Consider the following 22,562-nt stretch of genomic DNA (forward strand, 5'->3'; position numbering starts at 1 on the left):
TATTTGATTATTAACCTTTTCGTAATTTCAAAATACTAAAATTTAAAAAACTATTCAAAACAACTTTTTCAATTAGTTTTTTTGAGAAAATAAATTATACCAAACAGCTATCAGCCAACAACTAATTTACCAAACACATTTCTACAATCAGATAATGTTATCAACTAGTTATATGCTCTAATTAACACAATCAATTAACAGTCATTTACTAAACAAGACCAAAATATATTCGTAATTTTAGGTAAAAAGATTTATAATTTTATTTAAAATATATACAAATTTTTTAAAACAACTATGATTTTTTTTTTTGGGTGATTTTATAAGTGAACCGAAGTAAAGCGTGGATGGACTTTTCTCCTAATTACACCGACTTCCAGTGTAAATTATATAATTTTTCTTTTTTTCTTTTTAAAAGTGTATATATAATATATAATAAAGTTAATTTTATTTTTTGTCATAGATTTGTAGATTATAGTTTATTTTTAGTTTTTTTTTTCAGCCAATAAAATTATTGAAATATTATTAAATACAAGAACATTTCAATCTTTTCATACAAAGTGAGTTAACCTGTTATATTTATATATATATATATATATATATATATATATATAATTTATAATTGAAAATTTAAATGTCAAGGTATTTTACAAAATTTTAATAGTTTTGTTGATGGAGGACACAAAAGTTATGCCACAATAATATTAGGATAGAAAATGATGTTTTGAAAAAAAAACACTACAAATGAATTACCACAGTCCACATATAAATAAAGGGTCATAAATGAAATTAATATATAAAAGGAAAAATAAATTGAAAAAAGAGATCGTCTGTACCAAAAAAAAAAAGTTAGAAAAATGAGGATTAAAAGAAGGCCAATGGTGGTGGTGGAGGCCATGGCGCCAACTTCTGGAATACTTCTGGCAACAAGAGTCAGCTGTGGCGTCTGGGGAATGTAATATTCTCTCAACTCGTCTTTCCTTCGTTTTTCCTCCACAGAAGCCGAATATCCGGTTTATTATACATGATGAAGATTTCCGTCGACCAATCGTGAATAGATCTCTTGGATTTTCTGTAATTGTTTGAACTTTGAAGAAGGCTTGGGCAAAAACCAAAATTATTTAAAAAAAAAAAAAAACCTTTTCTTTCTTGTGCTGATAATCTACGCAAGCCTTCTGGAATCTGTACAAAGGTAAGATTTTGGTTCACGTATGCAGTAGCTTCCAGATCGTTTAATCTAATGCCTAGCTGAGTGTTTGATTGAAATTTTGTAATTAAGTTTCTTTTGTGCCAAGTTTATGTTTTTATGAATTCTTGGCGTCTAACTGTAGCTGGGTAGGCTGTTTCTGCTTGTGTTTTCTGGTTGATTTCATGCTTTTGCTCTGTTTCCATTTCATTCTTATTCTTCTTCTCTTTCTATGATATGAATCCTTTAACTAGTATGTGATAGCCTCAGAAAAGCTCTGTGATTTCTCTAAGATGATTCATACCCATGGTCTTTTCTCTGTGCCGCAGATAAATAGGAATGGCGACTAGCATTGCTTCGGGTAGCGGCCAACTGCATTTCAGTGAGGCTGCATACAAGGGTCACAACTGTAAACAAGTTTATCATTTTTCTAGTGTAACCATCCAGAGCAGCATACAAAAAGAACCATCTTGGTATGTTAGGAGGAACATGAATCTAGATTTGTTATTTACTTTGTGTTTAGTATTTGATTAGTAGTTTATGAACAAGTATCTGATATACTTGCCCACAGTCTACCACCCAAGAACCAACTGAGCTGCCTGTGCAGGTGAAGCTTTGATATACTTGCCCACACTCTATTACCCGGGAGCCAACTGAGCTGCCTATGTGGGTGAAGCTTTGATATACTTGCCCACACTCTACTACCCGGGAGCCAACTGAGCTGCTTATGTGGACAAAGTTTTAATATACTTGCCCATACTCTACTACCCGGGAGCCAATTGAGCTGCCTATGTGGGCGAAGCTTTGATATACTTTGCCCACAATCTACTACCCAGGAGCCAACTGAGCTGCCTGTGCAGGTGAAGCTTTGATATACTTCCCCACAATCTACTACCCGGGAGCCAACTGAGCTGCCTATGTGGGCGAAACTTTGATATACTTGCCCACAATCTACTACCCAGGAGCCAACTGAGCTGCCTATGTGGGCGAAGCTTTGATATACTTGCCCACACTCTACTACCCAGGAGCCAACTGAGCTGCCTATGTGGGCGAAGCTTTGATATACTTTGCCCACAATCTACTACCCAGGAGCCAACTGAGCTGCCTGTGCAGGTGAAGCTTTGATATACTTGCCCAGAATTTATTACCCGGGAGCCAACTGAGCTGCCTGTGTGGGCGAATGAAGCTTTGATATACTGTTCCTTGAGAACGCCAGTTTGTTCCATATATGTATGACATTGTGGTATGTGCTGCTATAATTGTCCTGGCAACACAATTCCATTATTAGATTTTGTTCATATGGGAATACTGCTAACAAAGTTTCTTGCATTTGGATGAATTGATGCACAATAGCTTTCAAATGTAACTTCTGGTGTGTCTAATTTGTGTTTTGTCTTTTTGAATTTGTTCCAGGTCGTCTCGTGGTGTATCCAAATTATTAAGGCTTCAGAGACATAATGGTTCGTATTCTCAAGCTTATGTGAACCGGAAGTCCCACAGAACATCAATTGCATCATGCCTTAGGAATGGTTCTACCAAGTATTTTGACTTTGCTGTTATTGGTAGTGGAGTTGCCGGCCTTCGTTATGCTCTTGAGGTTGCAAAACATGGAAGCGTTGCAGTGATAACGAAAGCTGAGCCCCATGAGAGTAACACTAACTATGCACAGGGTGGTGTAAGTGCTGTACTATGCCCTAAAGATTCAGTGGAGAGCCATATGCAAGATACAATTGTGGCCGGTGCTTACCTCAGTGATGAGGAGACAGTGAGAGTATGTTTTCCGAAAAATTGATTGCGTTTGATGCTTGTACTCTTTTGCTAAAGAAACTATATAATATATACTAGTTTAGAGCTAACTCGTGGGTGGCTTTTTCTCCAGGTTGTATGTACTGAAGGACCTGAAAGAATCAGAGAATTGATAGCCATGGGTGCTTCGTTTGATCACGGGGAGGATGGGAACTTGCACCTGGCAAGGGAAGGAGGGCATTCTCATCGCAGAATTGTGCATGCAGCAGATATGACAGGCCGGGAAATTGAAAGGGCATTGTTGGAGGCAGTCAAAAAGGATCCTAACATATATGTCTTTGAGCACCATTTTGCAATAGATTTGCTTACATCTCAGGTTTGCTTCTCTTGCTGTTCTTCTGTTATTTTTGTACTTGAAGCTAAATTTGGGTTCCCATAATGACTACTTGCATCCAACGAAGCAATTTACTATTGTGCTAGTATGATGGATAATTTAAGTACAAATTAACGGGTTTCCTAACCCCTCACGTGTGCGGTGGGTTCCAAGCAACAGGTGGACCGTAGTCACCTGGCTCTGATACCAAATTGAATCTAAGCTGATAGTTGGATTGTACATTAATGGTTATGCTCAACATAACTTTAAGCATGGAGTGCATTAAAATTTATATCAAAGTGAATTCTGGCTGCAGGATGGTTCTGACACTATTTGTCATGGAGTTGACACCTTGATCACTGAAACCTTAGAGGTAAGATATGATGAGATTTGTTCTTATTACTTGGACATTTTTTAAAATTCATGTATTAATCAAGACATTGAACTGATTGCTTTGTCCTGTGCCTTCCCGTTTGAACTATAGGTAGTAAGATTCATTTCAAAGGTAACTCTGGTTGCATCAGGCGGAGCTGGGCATATATATCCATCAACCACTAATCCTCTGGTAGGGGTTCTCTTGTGTAAATGCCACTTTCTGTGTTCCACCTGGAACTCAAGTGGCCATGTTATGAAGATTTATGTAGAGATTAACAAGAACAAAAAACAATAACAATGGCAGAAAGGTAAAGAAGACAAGATTTACGTGGTTTGGCAATGTGCCTACATCCACAGGAGTGAAAGTATTCTTTTATTCATAGTGTGATGACAGTGGTGATAGTGGTGGCACAACCCTTAGGGATAGGTCTAGCCGCTTCACTCCTATTCCTAGTATGAGGCAAACACATATTCCTAATCCTTATATGAGACAAACTCAACAATTTACAAGTTGTATTAGCATTGTGCATCGTTCTAATTCTGTTGTGGATGTGAAGGTTGCCACTGGAGATGGAATTGCTATGGCTCACCGAGCTCAGGCTGTTATTTCTAACATGGAGTGAGTAACATTTAATTCAAGTTACGAGAGACGGTTGCAAGGTTCAAGAACTAATTTCATTCTATAAAATGTCTGTGCTGCCAGGTTTGTGCAATTTCACCCAACTGCCTTAGCTGATGAAGGCCTCCCCATCAGACCAACCATTGCCCGCGAAAATTCCTTTCTGATTACTGAAGCCGTGAGGGGTGATGGAGGCATTCTTTATAACTTGGACATGGAGAGGTTCATGCCCTTGTATGATGAGAGAGCAGAGCTCGCGCCAAGGGATGTGGTAGCAAGAAGCATAGACGACCAGCTCAAAAAGCGGAACGAGAAGTATGTTCTTCTGGACATAAGTCACCGAGGCAAAGAAAAAATTCTCTCACATTTCCCAAACATAGCTGCTGAGTGTCTCCGGTATGGGGTGGACATAACCCGGGAACCAATCCCAGTGGTGCCCGCGGCTCATTACATGTGTGGGGGGGTTCGGGCCGGGCTACAAGGGGAGACTAATGTGCAAGGCCTTTATGTAGCAGGCGAGGTTGCCTGCACAGGCTTGCACGGTGCAAACCGGCTTGCCAGTAACTCATTACTCGAGGCTCTGGTTTTTGCAAGAAGAGCTGTCCAGCCTTCAATTGACCACATGACAGGCTCCAGAATTGACCATGGCGATTCGGGCTGGTGGCCACGACCTGTAGTCCCGACATCACTAGACGATTTAACACTTCACAAAATCATCCTAAAGACAAAGGAAGTGAGGAAAGAGCTGCAATCTATGATGTGGGAATGCGTTGGAATCGTGAGGTCAACAACGAGGCTAGAAACCGCAGAGAAGAGGATTGGAGAGCTGGAAGTGGAGTGGGAAACCTACTTGTTTCAGCAGGGTTGGGAAGCAACCATGGTGGGACTGGAAGCCTGTGAAATGAGGAACCTCTTCTGCTGTGCCAAACTTGTGGTGAGTAGTGCTCTGTCAAGGCACGAGAGCCGTGGGCTTCACTACACCATTGATTTCCCCCATGTTGAAGAGAGCTTGAGGTTACCAACCATCATTCTTCCTTCTTCACCATTGAACAACACTTGGAGCTCTCGGCAACTGCACAAACAAGCAATGTGTTAGCGTGCGTGCCTGGGCTTATCTATCATTGCTTTTCATGCCCAAGTTTTCAGCATGATTATGAGCTACATTAGGTTCTATCTAATTTAAGTTTCAGACTTCACAAACAAGATTGAAGTTTCTTCTGTAGTGCACTACTATACTCTTGCTTTGTTGCCTTTCATGAGACCATAAGTTGGTCTTCTATTTTTCCATATTGAGTTTAAACTATAGTTAAATTAAAATGATACTTTAGTTGTGATGTATGAAATTATAGTGAAAGAATTAAATTGAATACGTCATAAAAGCATTATTAGTTGGACGTAACGTGTGATGTTTCTTTTCATTAAAAGAAATGGCAGCATTTGGACCATGATCCACGGTAAAATTTAATTTGTCCGAGCGTAATTTGCAAAGGTCTAACACGGCACAACCTATTTCTACTCGTAATGTATTGGTAGCACTGTGAATTACTAATAACTTTGTAGGCTTTTGTTGACATATTTTATTGGTCAAAGACTAAGATGATTTCGTAAGTTTAGATTGTGACCGCTTCGCTTTCAAAAAAAAAAAAAAAAAAAAAAAAAAGATTGTGACCGCTTCATATATAAAGGATTGGTCGTTATTTAGCTACATGAAAACGTAAGATCAACATAAGAATTTAACATATTATAGCATATGATAACAAAAAAAAAAATAGGGAAAATGGCACTTCTTCCCCCTAAGTTATATACTTATAGCACTTTCTCCCCTGAATTATTTAAGTAGCTGTTTTTCCTCCTGAAATGTTAAATGGACATATTTACCCTTAAAATAAATATTTCATTTATTTTCCTTCTCCAACAAATTATGACAATAATTTGGTTCAAACCAAACAAACACTATAGCAACCAAACCGAAATATTCCAATTACAATTTAGAATCGAAACTCGATATTTAGAGTTTATTAAAATCGCGAACCGGAACGGATGATTCATGTACCGAACTAAAAAAATAAAATATATTTATTGCTGAATTTAGACTATTTAAAATAAAAAATAAAATTTTAAAATAAAGACGGTTCAAAATTGCGAACCGGATCCAGAACCGCCGATTCACGGTTCAAGATCTAATTTTTTCTATTCATAATTTTAATAAATTGAAATCCAAATATTAGGTTCTAGATTTGAATCATAACCGGAAACTTTTAATTCAATTGCTATAGTGTCCGGTTCAGTTTGATCTGAACCGTGGTCATCCCTACGTATACGTGATAATTTGTTGGAGAAGTAAAATAAATAAAATGTTTACTTTAAGAGTAGAAATGTCAATTTAATATATCAGGGGGAAAAATCACGACTTTTAGAATAATTGAGGGGGCTAATGTGCTTACCTAAATAATTGAGGGGGAAAAATGACTATAAGTATATAACTCAGGGGGAAAAAGCGTCATTTTTCTAAAAAAATAAATAAATAAAATACTCTTCTATTTATCGCAAATAAGCATCTTAATTTCATCACAAGGGGCCATGATACCATCATGTATCAAACATTCTAACTCCCAATCTTAATTAATTATATGTACATAAGACATGTTCCTTGTATGTATATTCTTATCTATTTTGAATCAAACACAAGGTAAGTTTTTTGTCGTGGTGCTCAACTTGCCAAAGCTAAATTAAAATGAGTCAAACAATGGCTGCTTTTTTATTTTTTCATTGGTACTTTTATGCTTTTTTGAAAAATGGAGGCAAAAAAGGCAGAACATATATACGGAGTAGTCACTAACTTTCATGGGGCAGAGATTCATCGTCACCTACATACACAATACGTTTCCTTAGCTCCATTATATTCTTGCATGTCTGACCATATATTGTCGCTTTTATACAGATTCCAATGTGAGAGGGACCATAACGCCTGGATGATGGTTAGAACTCATTACTTTAGACTTGTGATTCCTTTTTGGAGTCTGCTCCTCTCCTCTGATCGAAAAAATTGGAAGAATAATAACCATTTATAGAAACATTTGTGGGAATTAAAACAAGCCATTTATTTCCTTAAAAACAAACAAACAAACCATATATAGAAAACGCAGTAATATACCAATATTGGCAAAATTTTATATGAGACCGTCTCACGGATTCTTGTCCGTAAGACGTATCGGATCATGAAATGTAATATTTATATTAACAAATGTAATACTAAATCTGAATAAAATGTCCATTATTAATATGAAAAATGTAATACTTTTACATTTTGATGTAAAAGTATTATTTTTTTTCATCAAAAATATTATAGTTGGATTACGTTTTCTCTAAGTAACAAACACTAACGGATGAGCACAAAGAATCAAAATCCCCACAATGGAGTTGGATCACAATTATACCACTTGACCATAAAGTCTTTGGCAGGGTAACATAATTAAATTTGAGTTATATAAATATCCAAAAGATGGCTTGTAAATGGTTTAAAATCCATTAATTTTTGCCAAAAACAATAATACTTTCTCATGATTCTTTGAATTTCGCTTAGCATTTTTCTTGTTTTTCGAAACATTATGTTGATCGACCGTCAACTGCATAAATTGTAAAATCAACATAGTATCAAATGTCACCCGCTGTCCAACCTAGCTCGCAATATCATCCTCAATTCCTCATCATGTCTATCCATGCATATATATATATATATATATATATATATATATATATATATATATATATATATATATATATATATTCTTTCTCCATACACCCAGTCGTAAAAACACTTCTACTTTGCTTTACTTTTGACCATTCTTTTGAGGTTTGACTTTGAAGAATCATATGCGAGCTAGATAGCTAGCTTTTGCCGCTTTGTTATCCTCCCTTTCCAATGCGAAGGGAAAGATTAGAGGTAAGCAATGATGCGCCAAATTCGTTCTGATTCAATTTGTATTCACTTACTGCTCGTTTGGTTCACATAATGAATTTAGAAGAAATAAGAATTCTATTCCGCATGGAATGAAATAGGTAAGAGGATGAGATATGGATGCACTTAGTGAAAATTCGTCACTAATGGATTGGATACGAATGTGACTTTTAAAAGAATTGTTATATCTTATTAATGAGACAGATCGGGTCAAGATAAAATGTAATATTTATACTAGCAAATGTAATATATACTAAATTTGCATTACTTATATGAAAAAATGAAATACTTTTGAATTAAAATGTAATGCTTTTACATTTTGATATAAAAATATTACTCTTTTTTTTTTTTCATCAAAAGTATTATATTTTCTCTTATAATTAATATACTCTGTAATGCTTTTGATGAAAAAGGTAATACTATTATATTTGTCCTTAAAAGTATTACATTTTTCCTTATAAGTAACAAACACTTTATTCCTAATTAGTATTACATTTGCTAGTATAAGTATTATACTTACATATCAACTCACCCGACTCGATCCGTCTCACACAAGTATTAAAAATTGAATTTTTTTTGTTTTTTTTTTAATGGAATGCTTGAAAATTGATTATTTTAATTTTTTAATGTTTGAAATCTTGTATTATAATTTATTTTATTTTTTAAACCTAAAATTCGTTATTTGATCCGCATCTAATTTGCTAAATTCACTATTAGCGGATTGGATCGGATCGGATCGAATTGGATTCCCACTCTTTGTAGATACTAATGCGATGAGATTTTTAAAATCCGTCTTTAGCAGATTCTCCCCAAATTCGCTCAGCGTTCACCCCTAGCAAAGATAATGTTTGAGGGGTAGAAAAAAGCACTCCGTGTCAAATTAGACTATTGATTATTTTGCATTAAAAGAAAAGACTATTGATTTTTTTGCCATATAAGTTAGATTATTACTAGTTTAGTTTAGGCTTCATTGATGTATTATTATTTTTAAAGCGTATAAAATCATAAACTACGAATACTAAATATTATTATTGTGTCATATGATGTGTGTTTATGTAAATAACTTGGTTGTAAAGTTGATTAAAATAATTGATATGTCACAAATTATATTTTATATGATATAAGATTTGATCATGGTCGAATCTATGTTATGTGGGGTTTAATGTATGACATCCTTAATTATACTCCCATTCCCATGCATGAGGAAATGTCCTAATATAATGCAGCCAGAATATAATATATATTTGGACCAGAATCAAATGAAATATCCCCCATTGCTTTTCCATCTTCACGAATATAGAATATCTGTCATTCCTGTCAAGCCCCAGTCAACCGGTCAAAAAGATGGTCTTGTTGATGGGGAAGTGGGCTCCACGTATTTGCGAAGTCAACCACTTTTCGTCTCATTCCATCGCCCTTATTCTGCACGGATCGGAGATGTATAGGACTTCATACAATTTTATGGTGCATTTGGTTCCTGAGTTTAATAAGAATCAAAATCATATTTAGTATTTGGTTGACAATTTTTTAAAACACAATTATGAGTTTTGATTACTTTTTTAATTAAAAATTTCATTCTCTAATATAATTCAAAACATGTATCGTTATATCTCATCTTATTAGTAATCTAATTTTTAAGTTTGGATTACTACTGCTTTTAGATATTTTTGTTTTGATTTTTATTGTTGGTTCATATTGATGTTTTGGATGTCACTATATTAGAATTAATTGTCTTAAATTTTTATTTTTGTATTTTTAAAACATTTATTCCCATTACAAGGTCATACCTAACCAAACATCAATATTGGTAATCATTTCAATTCCATCCACTACCAAACATGCAAAATACTTTCACCAAAATTCATTACCATTATTAAGTATTTGATTCTCGTTCTGAATTTGATTCTCTTGTGCGAACCAAACACACCATTATTTTATTCTCTATCCCTTTCTTCTTACATATGTTGATGATCATTAGGCACATGCGTGAGATAAATAGTATTAGAAAAATACTATACAACGAGGTTTATTCAAAAAATATTTATATAAATTAAACTTTATATTTTAATCACTTGGTGTCTTGGTCATTATTTTAGATAAATAAACTTAACATTTCCTCCTATAAGCTAAGTAAACTCCTAGATACTACCTGCGACTTGCTTAGCGTTCTCAATCTCGGACATTATATATGTGTCTACTCCTGTCGAAAAATGCATGTTGGCTCTCTTTTGGCCCAGGAAATTAAAATGATATGATCATAGGGGTTGATGCATGGAAGAAGAGACAACACAGGATGATGTTTTAACCCCCCCCCCCCCCCCCCCCCCAAAAAAAAAAAAAAAAAAGTTTACATTTGATTGATTGGATCGATTATCAAATGATGTAGTATCAAATTAAACCTATCTCCTTTCAAAAAAAAAAAAAAAAAAAATTAAACCTATCTAAGCATGTAGCTACCGTATTTGTACCTTATAAAATGCATCCATGCACAATGAAGGATATATTAGACTTGGTACAAGGATTTTAATCTAAAAAAATGCATAGTCTGGACCAATGGTTCCTACGCTGGGATTGGCCTAGGAGGATATATTCCCAAAATTCTATTACTCCCTATAATTTGAATTCCTAGGCCATCTTATTTTTTTATCGCCAAATTACATGTAATTCCTTTCTTTCCTATACAATTATACCAAACCATATTGCCTAGTTGCTATCTCCTCTTTTTATCTTCATGCATGCATGCATACAGCATACTCACCACAATACCACGTATACGTATATATCGACATTTTAGCACTACAGACGTTGTGGGACCTCAAGGGAAACATACGTAATTACGTATATATCATCAGGTTGTCTATAGTGAAATCCTACCGAGTCTAGATTACTCATAATTGATCTAACACGTTCAAATTAAAAAAGTCAATAGACAATTTCTATAAAAAAATAATAATAAATTAAAAATCTTGTTATTATTAAATTATGTTGGAACACAAATCATATGCGAACTAGCTTGAAAGGAAAGAGAGAAAAAGGAATGGTAATTTGCATTGTGAATTGTCTCGACTGTTACAGGAAGAAGGAGAACGCCTAAATACCAAAGCATAAGGGCGGGAAAGTTTGTTACACCGGTAGGAGAGAAAAGATAAAAATGGCCTCAGCCAAACTGAACAAAACAGAACTGGAACTGCTGCATGCTTCTTTATTTTTCTTCTTCCAACACCCCCCCGTAAGTTGGCGCATACAAATCTTGTGTGCCCAACTTAGATGTAAACAACTGAAACTGTGGTATTGGAAGGGGTTTAGTGAACCCGTCGGCCGTTTGATTCGAAGATGTGACAGAGAGAAGCTTTATGAAACCTTGGGAAACTTTTTCGCGTACGAGATGACAGTCTATCTCGATATGCTTTGTGCGTTCATGGAATACAGAGTTCTCGGCTATGGCAATAGCGGATTTGTTGTCGCAAAACACTGCTGCAGGCTTCTTCATTTTCATCTGCAAATCGGAGAGAAGGAAGGTGATCCATTAGACTTCGCTTACAGTCGTGGCTAAAGCCCTGTACTCGGCTTCGGAGGAGGATCTAGATACCGTCGATTGTTTCTTGCATTTCCAAGAAATCAACGCACTGCCAAGAAACACACAAAAGTCTGTTATGGACCGACGAGATTCTGAACATGTGGCCCAGTCGGAATCGGAGAAGACATTGAGTTGTGTTGATGCTTGCGTTCAACAATGGCGTTTTGCTGTGGTGTATAGGGGCAGGTCCTTTGATGAACAATACCTTTCTCCTCAAAGAACTGCTGCATGCTGAACTCTAAACCATTATCGGAACGAATGGCCTTAATCAGAGTTCCAAATTGTGTTAGGACTTTGGCATGAAAATTCTTAATGAGTCTGACCTCTGACTTATTCTTCAAGAGGTGAAGCCATGTGAACCTGGAGTAGTCGTCAACTATGGTGAGAAAATATCTTTCTCCTTTCAAAGAATGAACCGGAAACGGCCCCCAAATATCAATGTGGAGCAAATCAAAACATTTTCTTGAGATGCTTATACTCATAGGAAACGATGATCTCTTGTGTTTAGCTAGATGGCAAATATCACAGGCAGCAGTTTTATGGTTAGCAATCTCAATATATTTCAAAAGATGGATTTTATTAATGGGGAAATGTCCCAATCTTTTGTGCCACAACTCGGCATTACTACTTTGAACAGAAAAAACATCATGTCTAACAGCATGCCCAATAGCAGGCAAGGATTGATCCAAAATGTAAAGGCCCTTCTCTTGTCTAGCTAAACCAATCTTCTTCCCAAGCATGTCCTGAATCACACACTGTTCAGAAGAGAAAATTAGACTGTAGCCACCATCTTTTAACAGCTTGCTTACGGACAATATATTGAACTTGAAACATGGTATGTGAAGAACATCTTTCAAGCATATTCCACCATCAAGAACTATACTGCCCATGTGTTTGACATGAATCCGGTTTCCAGTAGGTAAGTTCACCTCAGTTCTTTGAACAACATGATAATCAAGAAAGAAATCAAGTGAACAAGTAATGTGGTCCGTAGCTCCGGAGTCTATGATCCATGTGGAATTACAAAGAGATATAGAGTTGACAAGATTATTATAGTACTTGCCTTCAGTTGTAGACTCTTGTTTGTTGAAGTTTGGTACAAGAGAGACTGCTGCCATAGCCTTAGTATTGGAGATCTGCCCAACTTGATTCTGGAGAAGAGTTAGTAGCCTTTGGATCTGTTCAGATGTGTTAGCGAAGTCTGCCTGGTCATTAGCAATTACTGCTGCGGATTGTTGCTGTTTTCCTTTCGACTTGAAGCCCGGAATCCACCCCGGTGGATATCCGTGCTTCTTGTAACATTTTTCAATCGTGTGGCCACTCATCTCGCAATAGGTACACTTTGCACCTTTGTTATTGTTTCCGTATCGCTTATTGTAGGTGTTCAAGGCGGCTATGACTTCTTCAGATGAATTCTGATGAACTGCATTGGCTTGCGTGGCGTCTATGTTCAAGTTGCAAGCACTCAGATTAGCAAAGGTAATCTGTCTCTCAAGTTTTTCGGCCATGACGAACACCTTGTAGACTTCTGGCAGAGGATCCAAAACTAGCACACTGGATTTGAGATTGTTGTACTCGTCATTTAATCCCTGAAGGAATCGTATGACATAATCCTCTTCTCTTTCGTTCCTGATTTTTTCGGTCAACTTACAGATGCATCTCGCGTTGCACGTACATTGGGGGAGAGGTCTCAGAGTGTTCAACTGCTCCCAGAGAGTCTTACACTTTGTGTAATACTCATTGATGGACAAGCTTCCCTGTTTTAAGCCATATATGTCACTCTGCAGGATCGATACTCTCTGAGCATCGTGTTGTGAGAACCTACGTCTCAGGTCTTCCCATACATCTTTCGCCCTATCTAGATGTAAGATACTTTGTGCTATGGAAGTATGTACTGAGCGAAGAATCCAGGAACATACCATAAGATTACATCTCCTCCACGCTGCGTGTAGATGATGATCGCTACTCGGTTCTGCGACACTTCCATTAATGATGCACCATTTGTTCTTAATTTCCAGCGCAATCCGCATTGATACACTCCATGATTCATAGTTGGAGCTCCCAGCGAGTAGAGGACTGACTAGCACTGCGTTGGGATTCTCATTTTGGCTGAGAAAAAACGGATTCTCCACGTCGTCCGCAACCTGAGCTCTGCCTCGCTGAGTGATCGGATTCTCCTGTGGAATCGAAGCAGGCACCGGAGGTGGTGCGGCGTGAGTCTGCGGACTGGCTTCTCCGATGATCGGATCTGTGGATCGTTCTCCGATCACGGCTGCTGCGTATGTGCTCCGATGAAGGTGCTCTGATACCATGTTGGAACACAAATCATATGCGAACTAGCTTGAAAGGAAAGAGAGAAAAAGGAATGGTAATTTGCATTGTGAATTGTCTCGACTGTTACAGGAAGAAGGAGAACGCCTAAACACCAAAGCATAAGGGCGGGAAAGTTTGTTACACCGGTAGGAGAGAAAAGATAAAAATAGCCTCAGCCAAACTAAACAAAACAGAACTGGAACTGCTGCATGCTTCTTTATTTTTCTTCTTCCAACAAATTAACTGTGTAATTAAAGATAACATAACATTAGCCACTATAAAAATAGGTTTTCACGTTACTAAATATACGTCGGTTAACTTTTTTTTCTTTTTAGCAGTGTTGGTGATGCAATAGGCCTTCAATAATATGTGGTGGCCGGCTGCCATTGCCTTGGCATGAAAGAAGATTCCAGATTCCAAGTTAACTAGAGACTTCATTTCAGTTCATCAGTGTGCATGGGCCACATAAATTATACTCCATACCTATGATATGATTGTAATATACTCCGTATTAGATTACACTATACTGCTCACATAACATGCGAACTCGCATATTGTCCAAGAATATCTCAAATGCTTATCTTTTTTCCATTATAGCGTCTAAATCATATTTGTATACCATCAAAATTCGATTAACTTACATGATTTTGTACTTATCCTATAAGTTAAAAAAGGAATATGGAATATATTGCATTGCAGATAGGCCAAGGAATTATTATTTTTTGTCATTATTCACAATTTATCACCCAAAAATCAACTGAACTATCAATGCGGGAATATCGAATAACTCTCTGCAACTAATATAAATAGCTTTGCCCTCCCCCTCCCATTCCTCACTTCTCAAGTGCAACAAGATTGAGTTCATTCGTTCCCCATTACTGCAACTACCTATATTCTTCTAGAGTTACAATACACGCAATGGAGGGCAGGTACTTGATTGATATAGTCGGTCAATTAATAGATTTTTTTTTAATACTTATAGTGATACTACTATAAACCTTATAGTATAGTGGCATATGTCTAAAAACCCCTCATGGAGCTGAGTATAAAAACCTTAATTTGTGTCTTGTTTAGACATCTCTTGTCCTAATTACTTACTTTTGTCTCGTCATTACATAATCTCTGCTCTTGTAATAGCACTTTATACACCATTAATACAATATTATATTCGTCCCCGTGACGTATATTCGCTCATTATTGTCGTTATATTCGTTCAGTATTATCATTTAATCCTGTACTTGTCACATTCATTCATATATTCGGGTTAATTAATTCAGACTCTGTGTTAATATAATCCATCATAATGCATGCATATATGAGTTTAATTTGATTTTGGAATGGTGGAGGGCATGCAGGAACAAGTGTGCTGCTTGTTTTCGGCAATTCAACAAGATGGAGCACCTGGTGGAACACATGAGGATTTCCTACCATTCCGTCCATGAGCCCATGTGTGGGATTTGCAGGAAGCACTGCCGCTCCTTCGAGTCCCTCCGGGAACATCTCATTGGTACCTATTTTAGACCACCGTCTTATTTTACCTGTCTTATAATTTACTATTTTTAAATTGGTGATACTAATTTTAAAAATGTTTTTTTTTTTTACCTGTAGGGCCACTGCCAAAGGTGGACTGTGAAAGGATTTTCAAGGAAAGGGGATGCGACCTGTGCTTGACAATCTTCAGTAGCAGGAACGCACTTTGGGCTCACAGGTCCACCTGCCAATTTTCTCGACCCAACAACGTATGTCATCTGCGAACTGTTAATAACTAATTACGTTGTTGATTCTATACATCTCCCAAACTAGAAGAAATTCATTGTTGATTCTATACATGCAGGCGATCCTGTACCGCATGGCCAGCTTAGGCATTCAGGATGAGCTGAGGATTGACAGTAGCCGAGGAAAGGCGGTTGCGCTTGCCTGCAAAATGGTCGGCGGCGGCAGCGATGGCTCCCTGGATCTTTGCGCTAGGGTTTGCCTTGTCGATGAGTATGAAAGGATCATCTTCCACGCCTATGTCAAGCCAACCCTTCCCGTCACCAATTACAGGTACGTAACTAACAAAACTGTACTGTGGTCGGGCTATTGATCGATATATGATGTAAGTTTCACCGAACAGTGTACGATGATGTTCTTGATTATATTAATATAATTTCCAGGTATGAATCCACGGGAATGAGGCCGGAATTTTTAAGGGATGCAATGCCATTGAAGCAGGTGTCAAGGAAGATTCAAGATTACCTATGCAACGGGGACCCAATATGGCAAATCCGTTCCAGAAGCGGAAGGGCTAGGATTCTTGTCGGCCATGGCTTGGATCATGACCTCAAATGCTTAGAACTCGAGTACCCTCCAATGTTAATCAGGCATGCATATATCTCATGTTAATCAACTTGGTCATGATTACCTTAATTTTCGAAAATACATCTAAAATCCTAGGTTTAACTATACCTTCTAATCATTTTACAGGGACACTGCAAAGTACCCTCCACTGATGAAAACAAGCAAACTCAGCAACTCCCTCAAGTACCTAACAAAAGCATATCTCGGGTAAGTTTGACAATATATATTCCGTCTCAACTAAAAAGAAACGTTTTTCGAGATTTAAGGATATAATGTAATGTTTCTTGGGGGATCGGATTTAATTTGCAGATATGACACGCAGACAGGAATACAAGATCCGTACGAGGACTGTGTTGGGACGATGAGGCTGTACACGAGAATGAGATCTCTAGCTCATAGAACGCAGGATTACCCACTGGCAACAGATCCTCAGAACAGAAATAACTATGCTTCTTGGAGGCAAACTGAGCTTGAGAGGATGAGCCCAGAAAATTTACTGGAACTCTCAAGGACTGATTACTATTGCTGGTGCTTGGACTCCAATTAGCTGGCTGGCAACCATGCATATATATATATATATATGCATTTTGACCTTTCAAAGAAGAACTGCATGTAATGGAATTGAATTTATTTAAATGCCACCAACAAGAAAAATTATATCTAATTAATTAGCCCTTCAAATTAATTTCTGATTATAAACAAATGAATCACCATAATATTATGTTACCCATTTATAATGATAAAGTTATAACTAGTATGATGTCATTCATCATTATGTACTATAATATGTATGAATGTAAGCTCATTTTATTAATAATACATTATATATATATATATATATATATGTGGTGTCTTGCTTTATTAAGATATATACATGATCGAGTTGTTTAATTATTATATGCGATTTATTTTTGTTATAATCTTTTTTGCATACTCTATCCCAACAAAGATTGATTCAATCCTCGAAGAACATTATTAGAATTCAATTTTATTTTATTTTTTCAGTTTAAAGGGTGAAATGTTTATTTTAAGAACTTCTAAAGTAAATCAGTTCATGCAAAGTTTTTCAAATTAAAATTTAGGGATTGCATGATGGTAAATGGTAAATAGCAAAATACATAAAATAAAGTCCGATGTCAACTCGACATTCTAAATGCCCCGAGTCCAAGGTTCAGTTGTTGTCCTTTTTTTTTTATAACTAGGTAACCAAAAGATCACAGAGGGGAGGATACCGGCTGTCAAGTGATATCGTACAGATTTAGCTTATTGAAAGGTGTAATTATTCTTTTTTTTTTTTGTTCCGTGACCTAATTGTATTTTTAAATTGTAGACCCTTATTCTTATTTTATAAGATTAAGCATTGAATATTCTTCATATTTAATTTATTCTATTTTTATCTAGTTTTCTAAGCGTTTATTTTGAAATAGATTGAAAAATATATTTACCCTCACTCTATAAACTTTTCACCATCCAACAAGAACCAATAGTATATCGAACTAATTTAGTTTTGAAACTTAACATCAAACTTTACACTTCTACATACAAAAAAACTCATCCTAAATTCAATCTCAAACTCCTAGTATTTATGGTAGGGAATTGAATATACTATCGCGATTGGTCGTATCCGACATCGGTCAGGATCGATTACCTTCGACCGCTATTAACCTTACTTCTTGACAGGAGTTCATGATTTGAATAAGCACTCAATTGATCCTCCTACAATTCATGCCATGTTAGATACTGATGGGGATATGGGACCCTAGGGGTCCATTTTATTGGGAAAGTATTGACCCAAGTGGGGGGTGAAAGAAGGAGGTTGGACCAAGTCTTGTTGGGTTAGGAAGACAAGCACGCATGGTGGGCCAAGGTGAAGAACATGGACCGGAAGGCGGGAGGAAGTAGGTGCGGGAGGTAGGTACGACGTGAGGGGGGAGGTAGGGGGGAGGTAGGTACGATATGAGGGGGGGAGGTAGGTACGGCGTGAGGGGGGGAGGTAGGTAAGGCGTGAGGGGGGAGGTAGGTACGGCATGAGGGGGGTAGGTACGGCGTGAGGGGGGAGGTAGGTACGGCATGAGGGGGTAGGTACGGCGTGAGGGGGGGAGGTAGGTACGGCGTGAGGGGGGAGGTAGGTACGGCATGAGGGGGGTAGGTACGGCGTGAGGGGGTAGGTAGGTACGATATGAGGGGGGAGGTAGGTACGGCATGAGGGGGGTAGGTACGGCGTGAGGGGGTAGGTAGGTACGGCTGAGGGGGGGAGGTATGTGCGGCGTGCATGGTGGAGGATGCGGGAGTCGCGGGGATAGTGGCGGCGTGACATGCATGGCGACAAACAAGCGGAGTGGCGAGGAGCAACGTGGGACACGCGGACGCTAGAGGAGGAGGAGAGCTTGCTATAAATAGGGGCCCTGGATCTTTGGCTAAGGGGCAACTCAGACACGATAAGCACTACAGTCTAGTGGTTTTGGTCTTGTACTCTCAATCCAGTCACCTGGGTTCGATTCCTACCAGTAGCATAGTTCGCTATAGCCCATCCTGTGGGCCTTGTTCTTTGTAATTCGGCTGCCATTCTGGGCCTGTACCTCGGGCTTTTGTACGCATTGGTTCCTATACCCGGTTTATGATGGACCCGGTCCCAATAAAACCATCATTGGCACCATCTGTGGGGATCGCTACGATTAGCCCGTGTTTGTAGTCTCTACCATCCTAGCAAGGTTTCGAGGTACGCCCAAATGGTTGATTCGCAAGAGGAGCTACCCTATAAGGTAACACACTTAGCATATCGAGACGCTACTCTGGTGAGTACACTTGAACACTTAGTTAGGTAAAGATTGTGTTTATTTTCCCGAACTATGTGCCCCTATGTGCTCCTATGTGCTCTGCATGCTCGGCCCACGACCACCTCAACTATATGCTCATATGTGCTCTGCATGCTTGGCTCGCGGCCACCTCAACTATATGCTCATATGTGTCTGCATGCTTGGCCCGCGGCCACCTCAACTATGTGCTCTGCATGCTTGGCCCACGGCCACCTCAACTATGTGCTCCTATGTGCTCTTACGTGCTATGCATGCTGGCTCTACGGCCATGGCGGATGGGGCATGTGGGTTATCGCAACCCACATGTGCGGACTTGCCCCTGGCAAGCCGCATGGTTTCGGCGGATGGGGTATGTGGGTTATCGCAACCCACATGCGCGGACTTGCCCCCGGTAAGCCGCATGGTTTTTGGCGGATGGGGCGTGTGGGTTATCGCAACCCACATGCGCGGACTTGCCCCCGGCAAGCCGCATGGTTTTGGCGGATGGGGCATGTGGGTTATCGCAAGCCGCATGGTTTTGGCGGATGGGGCATGTGGGTTATCGCAACCCACATGCGCGGACTTGCCCCCGGTAAGCCGCATGGTTTTTGGCGGATGGGGCGTGTGGGTTATCGCAACCCACATGCGCGGACTTGCCCCCGGCAAGCCGCATGGTTTTGGCGGATGGGGCATGTGGGTTATCGCAACCCACATGCGCGGACTTGCCCTCGGCAAGCCGCATGGTTTTTGGCGAATGGGGCGTGTGGGTTATCGCAACCCACATGCGCGGACTTGCCCCCGGCAAGCCGCATGGCGTTGGCGGATGGGGCGTGTGGGTTATCGCAACCCACATGCGCGGACTTGCCCCGGCAAGCTGCATGGCGTTGGCGGAGGGGGCGTGTGGGTTATCGCAACCCACACTACCGCGTCCTGCAATCTTCAGTTACCTTCATCCTTAAAAAAAAAAAAAAAAAAAAAAAAAAAAAAGGTTGCATGCAGGTGTAGCATGGAGAAGGAGCAAAGACATCCATTGAATATTTAAAAGAAGCATGCAGGTGCATCATGGAGAAATTGACAAAGCATACTAAATAAATGCAACAAAAGAGATGTACAGTGCAAGAAGCATCCAAGAAGTGACAATAGAGGAGTCACCTTGACCTCTCGACACTAGGTGATGAAGCGAAGGCCAGGGCAACATGCGGTGTGTGTGGCAGAGGTACGGAGTAATGAAGTGACACACAACAATGGTGATAATGGAAGGTGGCGGCGAGAGGTTGAGAAAGGGAAAGAAAGGAGGTGGTGATACCGAATTCTACTTCTTTTAGGCATCAAGATACCTAAAAGAAGTGGGGGACTTGTGATGGGGATATCATGAAAGCTTGGGAACTAGAGGTTGAGTTTGGGAAAGAAAGGAGGTAGTTGTACCGAATTCTACTTCCTTTAGGCATCAAGATGCCTAAAAGAAGTGGGGGACTTGTGATGGGGATATGGGACCCTAGGGGTCCATTTTATTGGGAAAGTATTGACCCAAGTGGGGGTGGTGAAAGAAGGAGGTTGGACCAAGTCTTGTTGGGTTAGGAAGACAAGCACGCATGGTGGGCCAGGGTGAAGAACATGGACCGGAAGGCGGGAGGAAGTAGGTGCGGGAGGTAGGTACGACGTGAGGGGGGAGGTAGGGGGAGGTAGGTACGATATGAGGGGGGGAGGTAGGTACGGCGTGAGGGGGGGGGGAGGTAGGTACGGCGTGAGGGGGGGGGAGGTAGGTACGGCGTGAGGGGGGAGGTAGGTACGGCATGAGGGGGGTAGGTACGGCGTGAGGGGGTAGGTAGGTACGATATGAGGGGGGAGGTAGGTACGGCGTGAGGGGGGAGGTAGGTACAGCATGAGGGGGGTAGGTACGGCGTGAGGGGGTAGGTAGGTACGGCGTGAGGGGGGAGGTAGGTACGGCATGAGGGGGTAGGTACGGCGTGAGGGGGTAGGTAGGTACGGCTGAGGGGGGGAGGTAGGTGCGGCGTGCATGGTGGAGGATGCGGGAGTCGCGGGGATAGTGGCGGCGTGACATGCATGGCGACAAACAAGCGGAGTGGCAAGGAGCAACATGGGACACGCGGACGCCAGAGGAGGAGGGGGGCTTGCTATAAATAGGGGCCCTGGATCTTTGGCTAAGGGGCAACTCAGACACGATAAGCACTACAGTCTAGTGGTTTTGGTCTTGTACTCTCAATCCAGTCACCTGGGTTCGATTCCTACCAGTAGCATAGTTCGCTATAGCCCATCCTGTGGGCCTTGTTCTTTGTAATTCGGCTGCCATTCTGGGCTTGTACCTCGGGCTTTTGTACGCATTGTTCTGGGCCTAGCGCCCTACCCCCCGTCCTATGTTCCTATACCCGGTTTATGGTGGACCCGGTCCCAATAAAACCATCAGATACTATTATGAACTGACTGTTAACAACGGAAGCTTTAGGATTATCTAAATATTCCTCGTCATATATAATTGTTGGAATTTCTTGTTGGGATGGTAAACCTGTTATGTCTACCGTACCACTTCTCTTTTGAATACTAGTGCCTGTAATACAGGAGTTCAACGGAAGCTTTAGGATTATCTAAATATTCCTCGTCATATATAATTGTTGGAATTTCTTGTTGGGATGGTAAACCTGTTATGTCTACCGTACCACTTCTCTTTTGAATACTAGTGCCTGTAATACAGGAGTTGTGGGAGGACTGATTTTGCTTAGAAGCCTACATGTTAGATACTCAGGTAAAGTCAAACTGGATATCCTAAATTACCTAATTGATGACTAAATCTAATCATTTACTTGCATCACAACCACCTAATAATACATCAGATTATACTATATTATACGTGAGAAAATACTTACATGCCACACCAACTGTACTATTCCTATCAAAGGGCGCTAATTAATCGAGCGCGCTAAATAAATAAATAAATAAATGACATGATTAAGAGACATCTGTCATCTAGGCACACTTTTCAAATTATTTTTGCTTTGTCTTGCTTCTTTTCTCATTAAACATGCATGGAGACAGTGTGATACTTGGAGGGGTATGGCTTTGTCGACGGCGAGGAGCTTGGGCTGGCCACTGGCGATGACGTACGGACAACAAGGAGTTTGGTTGTGCTACACTGCTGTGACGGTGAACTTGTGCGACAACGCTGTGGAGTGTGCGGTGGCTGTGCGACGGTGAGGGTGTGCTACCGGTAATGGAACTCGAAAGTTGGAAGGGAGATGAGACAACGCCTTTTCTTCTTCTACTGGTT

General features: G+C 39.6%; 2 protein-coding genes across 3 annotated transcripts; both read left to right on the top strand.

Moving 5' to 3' along the window:
• The first annotated feature begins 840 nt into the window (after positions 1–840).
• Positions 841–10,844, top strand: LOC109180154 (L-aspartate oxidase, chloroplastic-like). 2 transcript variants are annotated; one of them, XM_019329628.1, is made up of 9 exons: positions 841–1,189; positions 1,513–1,656; positions 2,597–2,954; positions 3,063–3,305; positions 3,619–3,675; positions 3,787–3,867; positions 4,235–4,296; positions 4,381–5,433; positions 10,829–10,844. In XM_019329628.1, the coding sequence occupies exons 2-8, from the start codon at positions 1,523–1,525 to the stop codon at positions 5,390–5,392; spliced, it is 1,947 nt and encodes a 648-aa protein (XP_019185173.1). In that variant the 5' UTR covers positions 841–1,189; positions 1,513–1,522; the 3' UTR covers positions 5,393–5,433; positions 10,829–10,844. The 2 variants fall into 2 exon arrangements, with proteins under 2 accessions (XP_019185173.1, XP_019185172.1); XM_019329627.1 differs by lacking the exon at positions 10,829–10,844 and having other exon boundaries at positions 4,381–5,583.
• A 4,153-nt stretch (positions 10,845–14,997) lies between these two features.
• Positions 14,998–17,188, top strand: LOC109180281 (RNA exonuclease 4). The gene is made up of 7 exons (XM_019329773.1): positions 14,998–15,073; positions 15,500–15,651; positions 15,753–15,883; positions 15,979–16,190; positions 16,301–16,507; positions 16,611–16,691; positions 16,794–17,188. The coding sequence occupies exons 1-7, from the start codon at positions 15,063–15,065 to the stop codon at positions 17,029–17,031; spliced, it is 1,032 nt and encodes a 343-aa protein (XP_019185318.1). The 5' UTR covers positions 14,998–15,062; the 3' UTR covers positions 17,032–17,188.
• Positions 17,189–22,562: the final 5,374 nt, after the last annotated feature.

Source organism: Ipomoea nil, unplaced genomic scaffold, assembly GCF_001879475.1.
Source record: "Ipomoea nil cultivar Tokyo-kokei standard unplaced genomic scaffold, Asagao_1.1 scaffold1026, whole genome shotgun sequence".
Lineage (NCBI taxonomy): Eukaryota > Viridiplantae > Streptophyta > Magnoliopsida > Solanales > Convolvulaceae > Ipomoea > Ipomoea nil.

Excerpts from the sequence above, each read along its gene's own strand:
- LOC109180154 (XM_019329628.1), top strand. The coding sequence starts at position 1,523 with ATGGCGACTAGCATTGCTTCGGGTAGCGGCCAACTGCATTTCAGTGAG. Across the intron at positions 1,657-2,596 it reads ATACAAAAAGAACCATCTTG|GTCGTCTCGTGGTGTATCCA; the intron begins GTATGTTAGGAG and ends AATTTGTTCCAG. Across the intron at positions 3,676-3,786 it reads TGATCACTGAAACCTTAGAG|GTAGTAAGATTCATTTCAAA; the intron begins GTAAGATATGAT and ends TTTGAACTATAG.
- LOC109180281 (XM_019329773.1), top strand. Across the intron at positions 15,652-15,752 it reads CCTCCGGGAACATCTCATTG|GGCCACTGCCAAAGGTGGAC; the intron begins GTACCTATTTTA and ends TTTTACCTGTAG. Across the intron at positions 16,692-16,793 it reads CTAACAAAAGCATATCTCGG|ATATGACACGCAGACAGGAA; the intron begins GTAAGTTTGACA and ends TTTAATTTGCAG.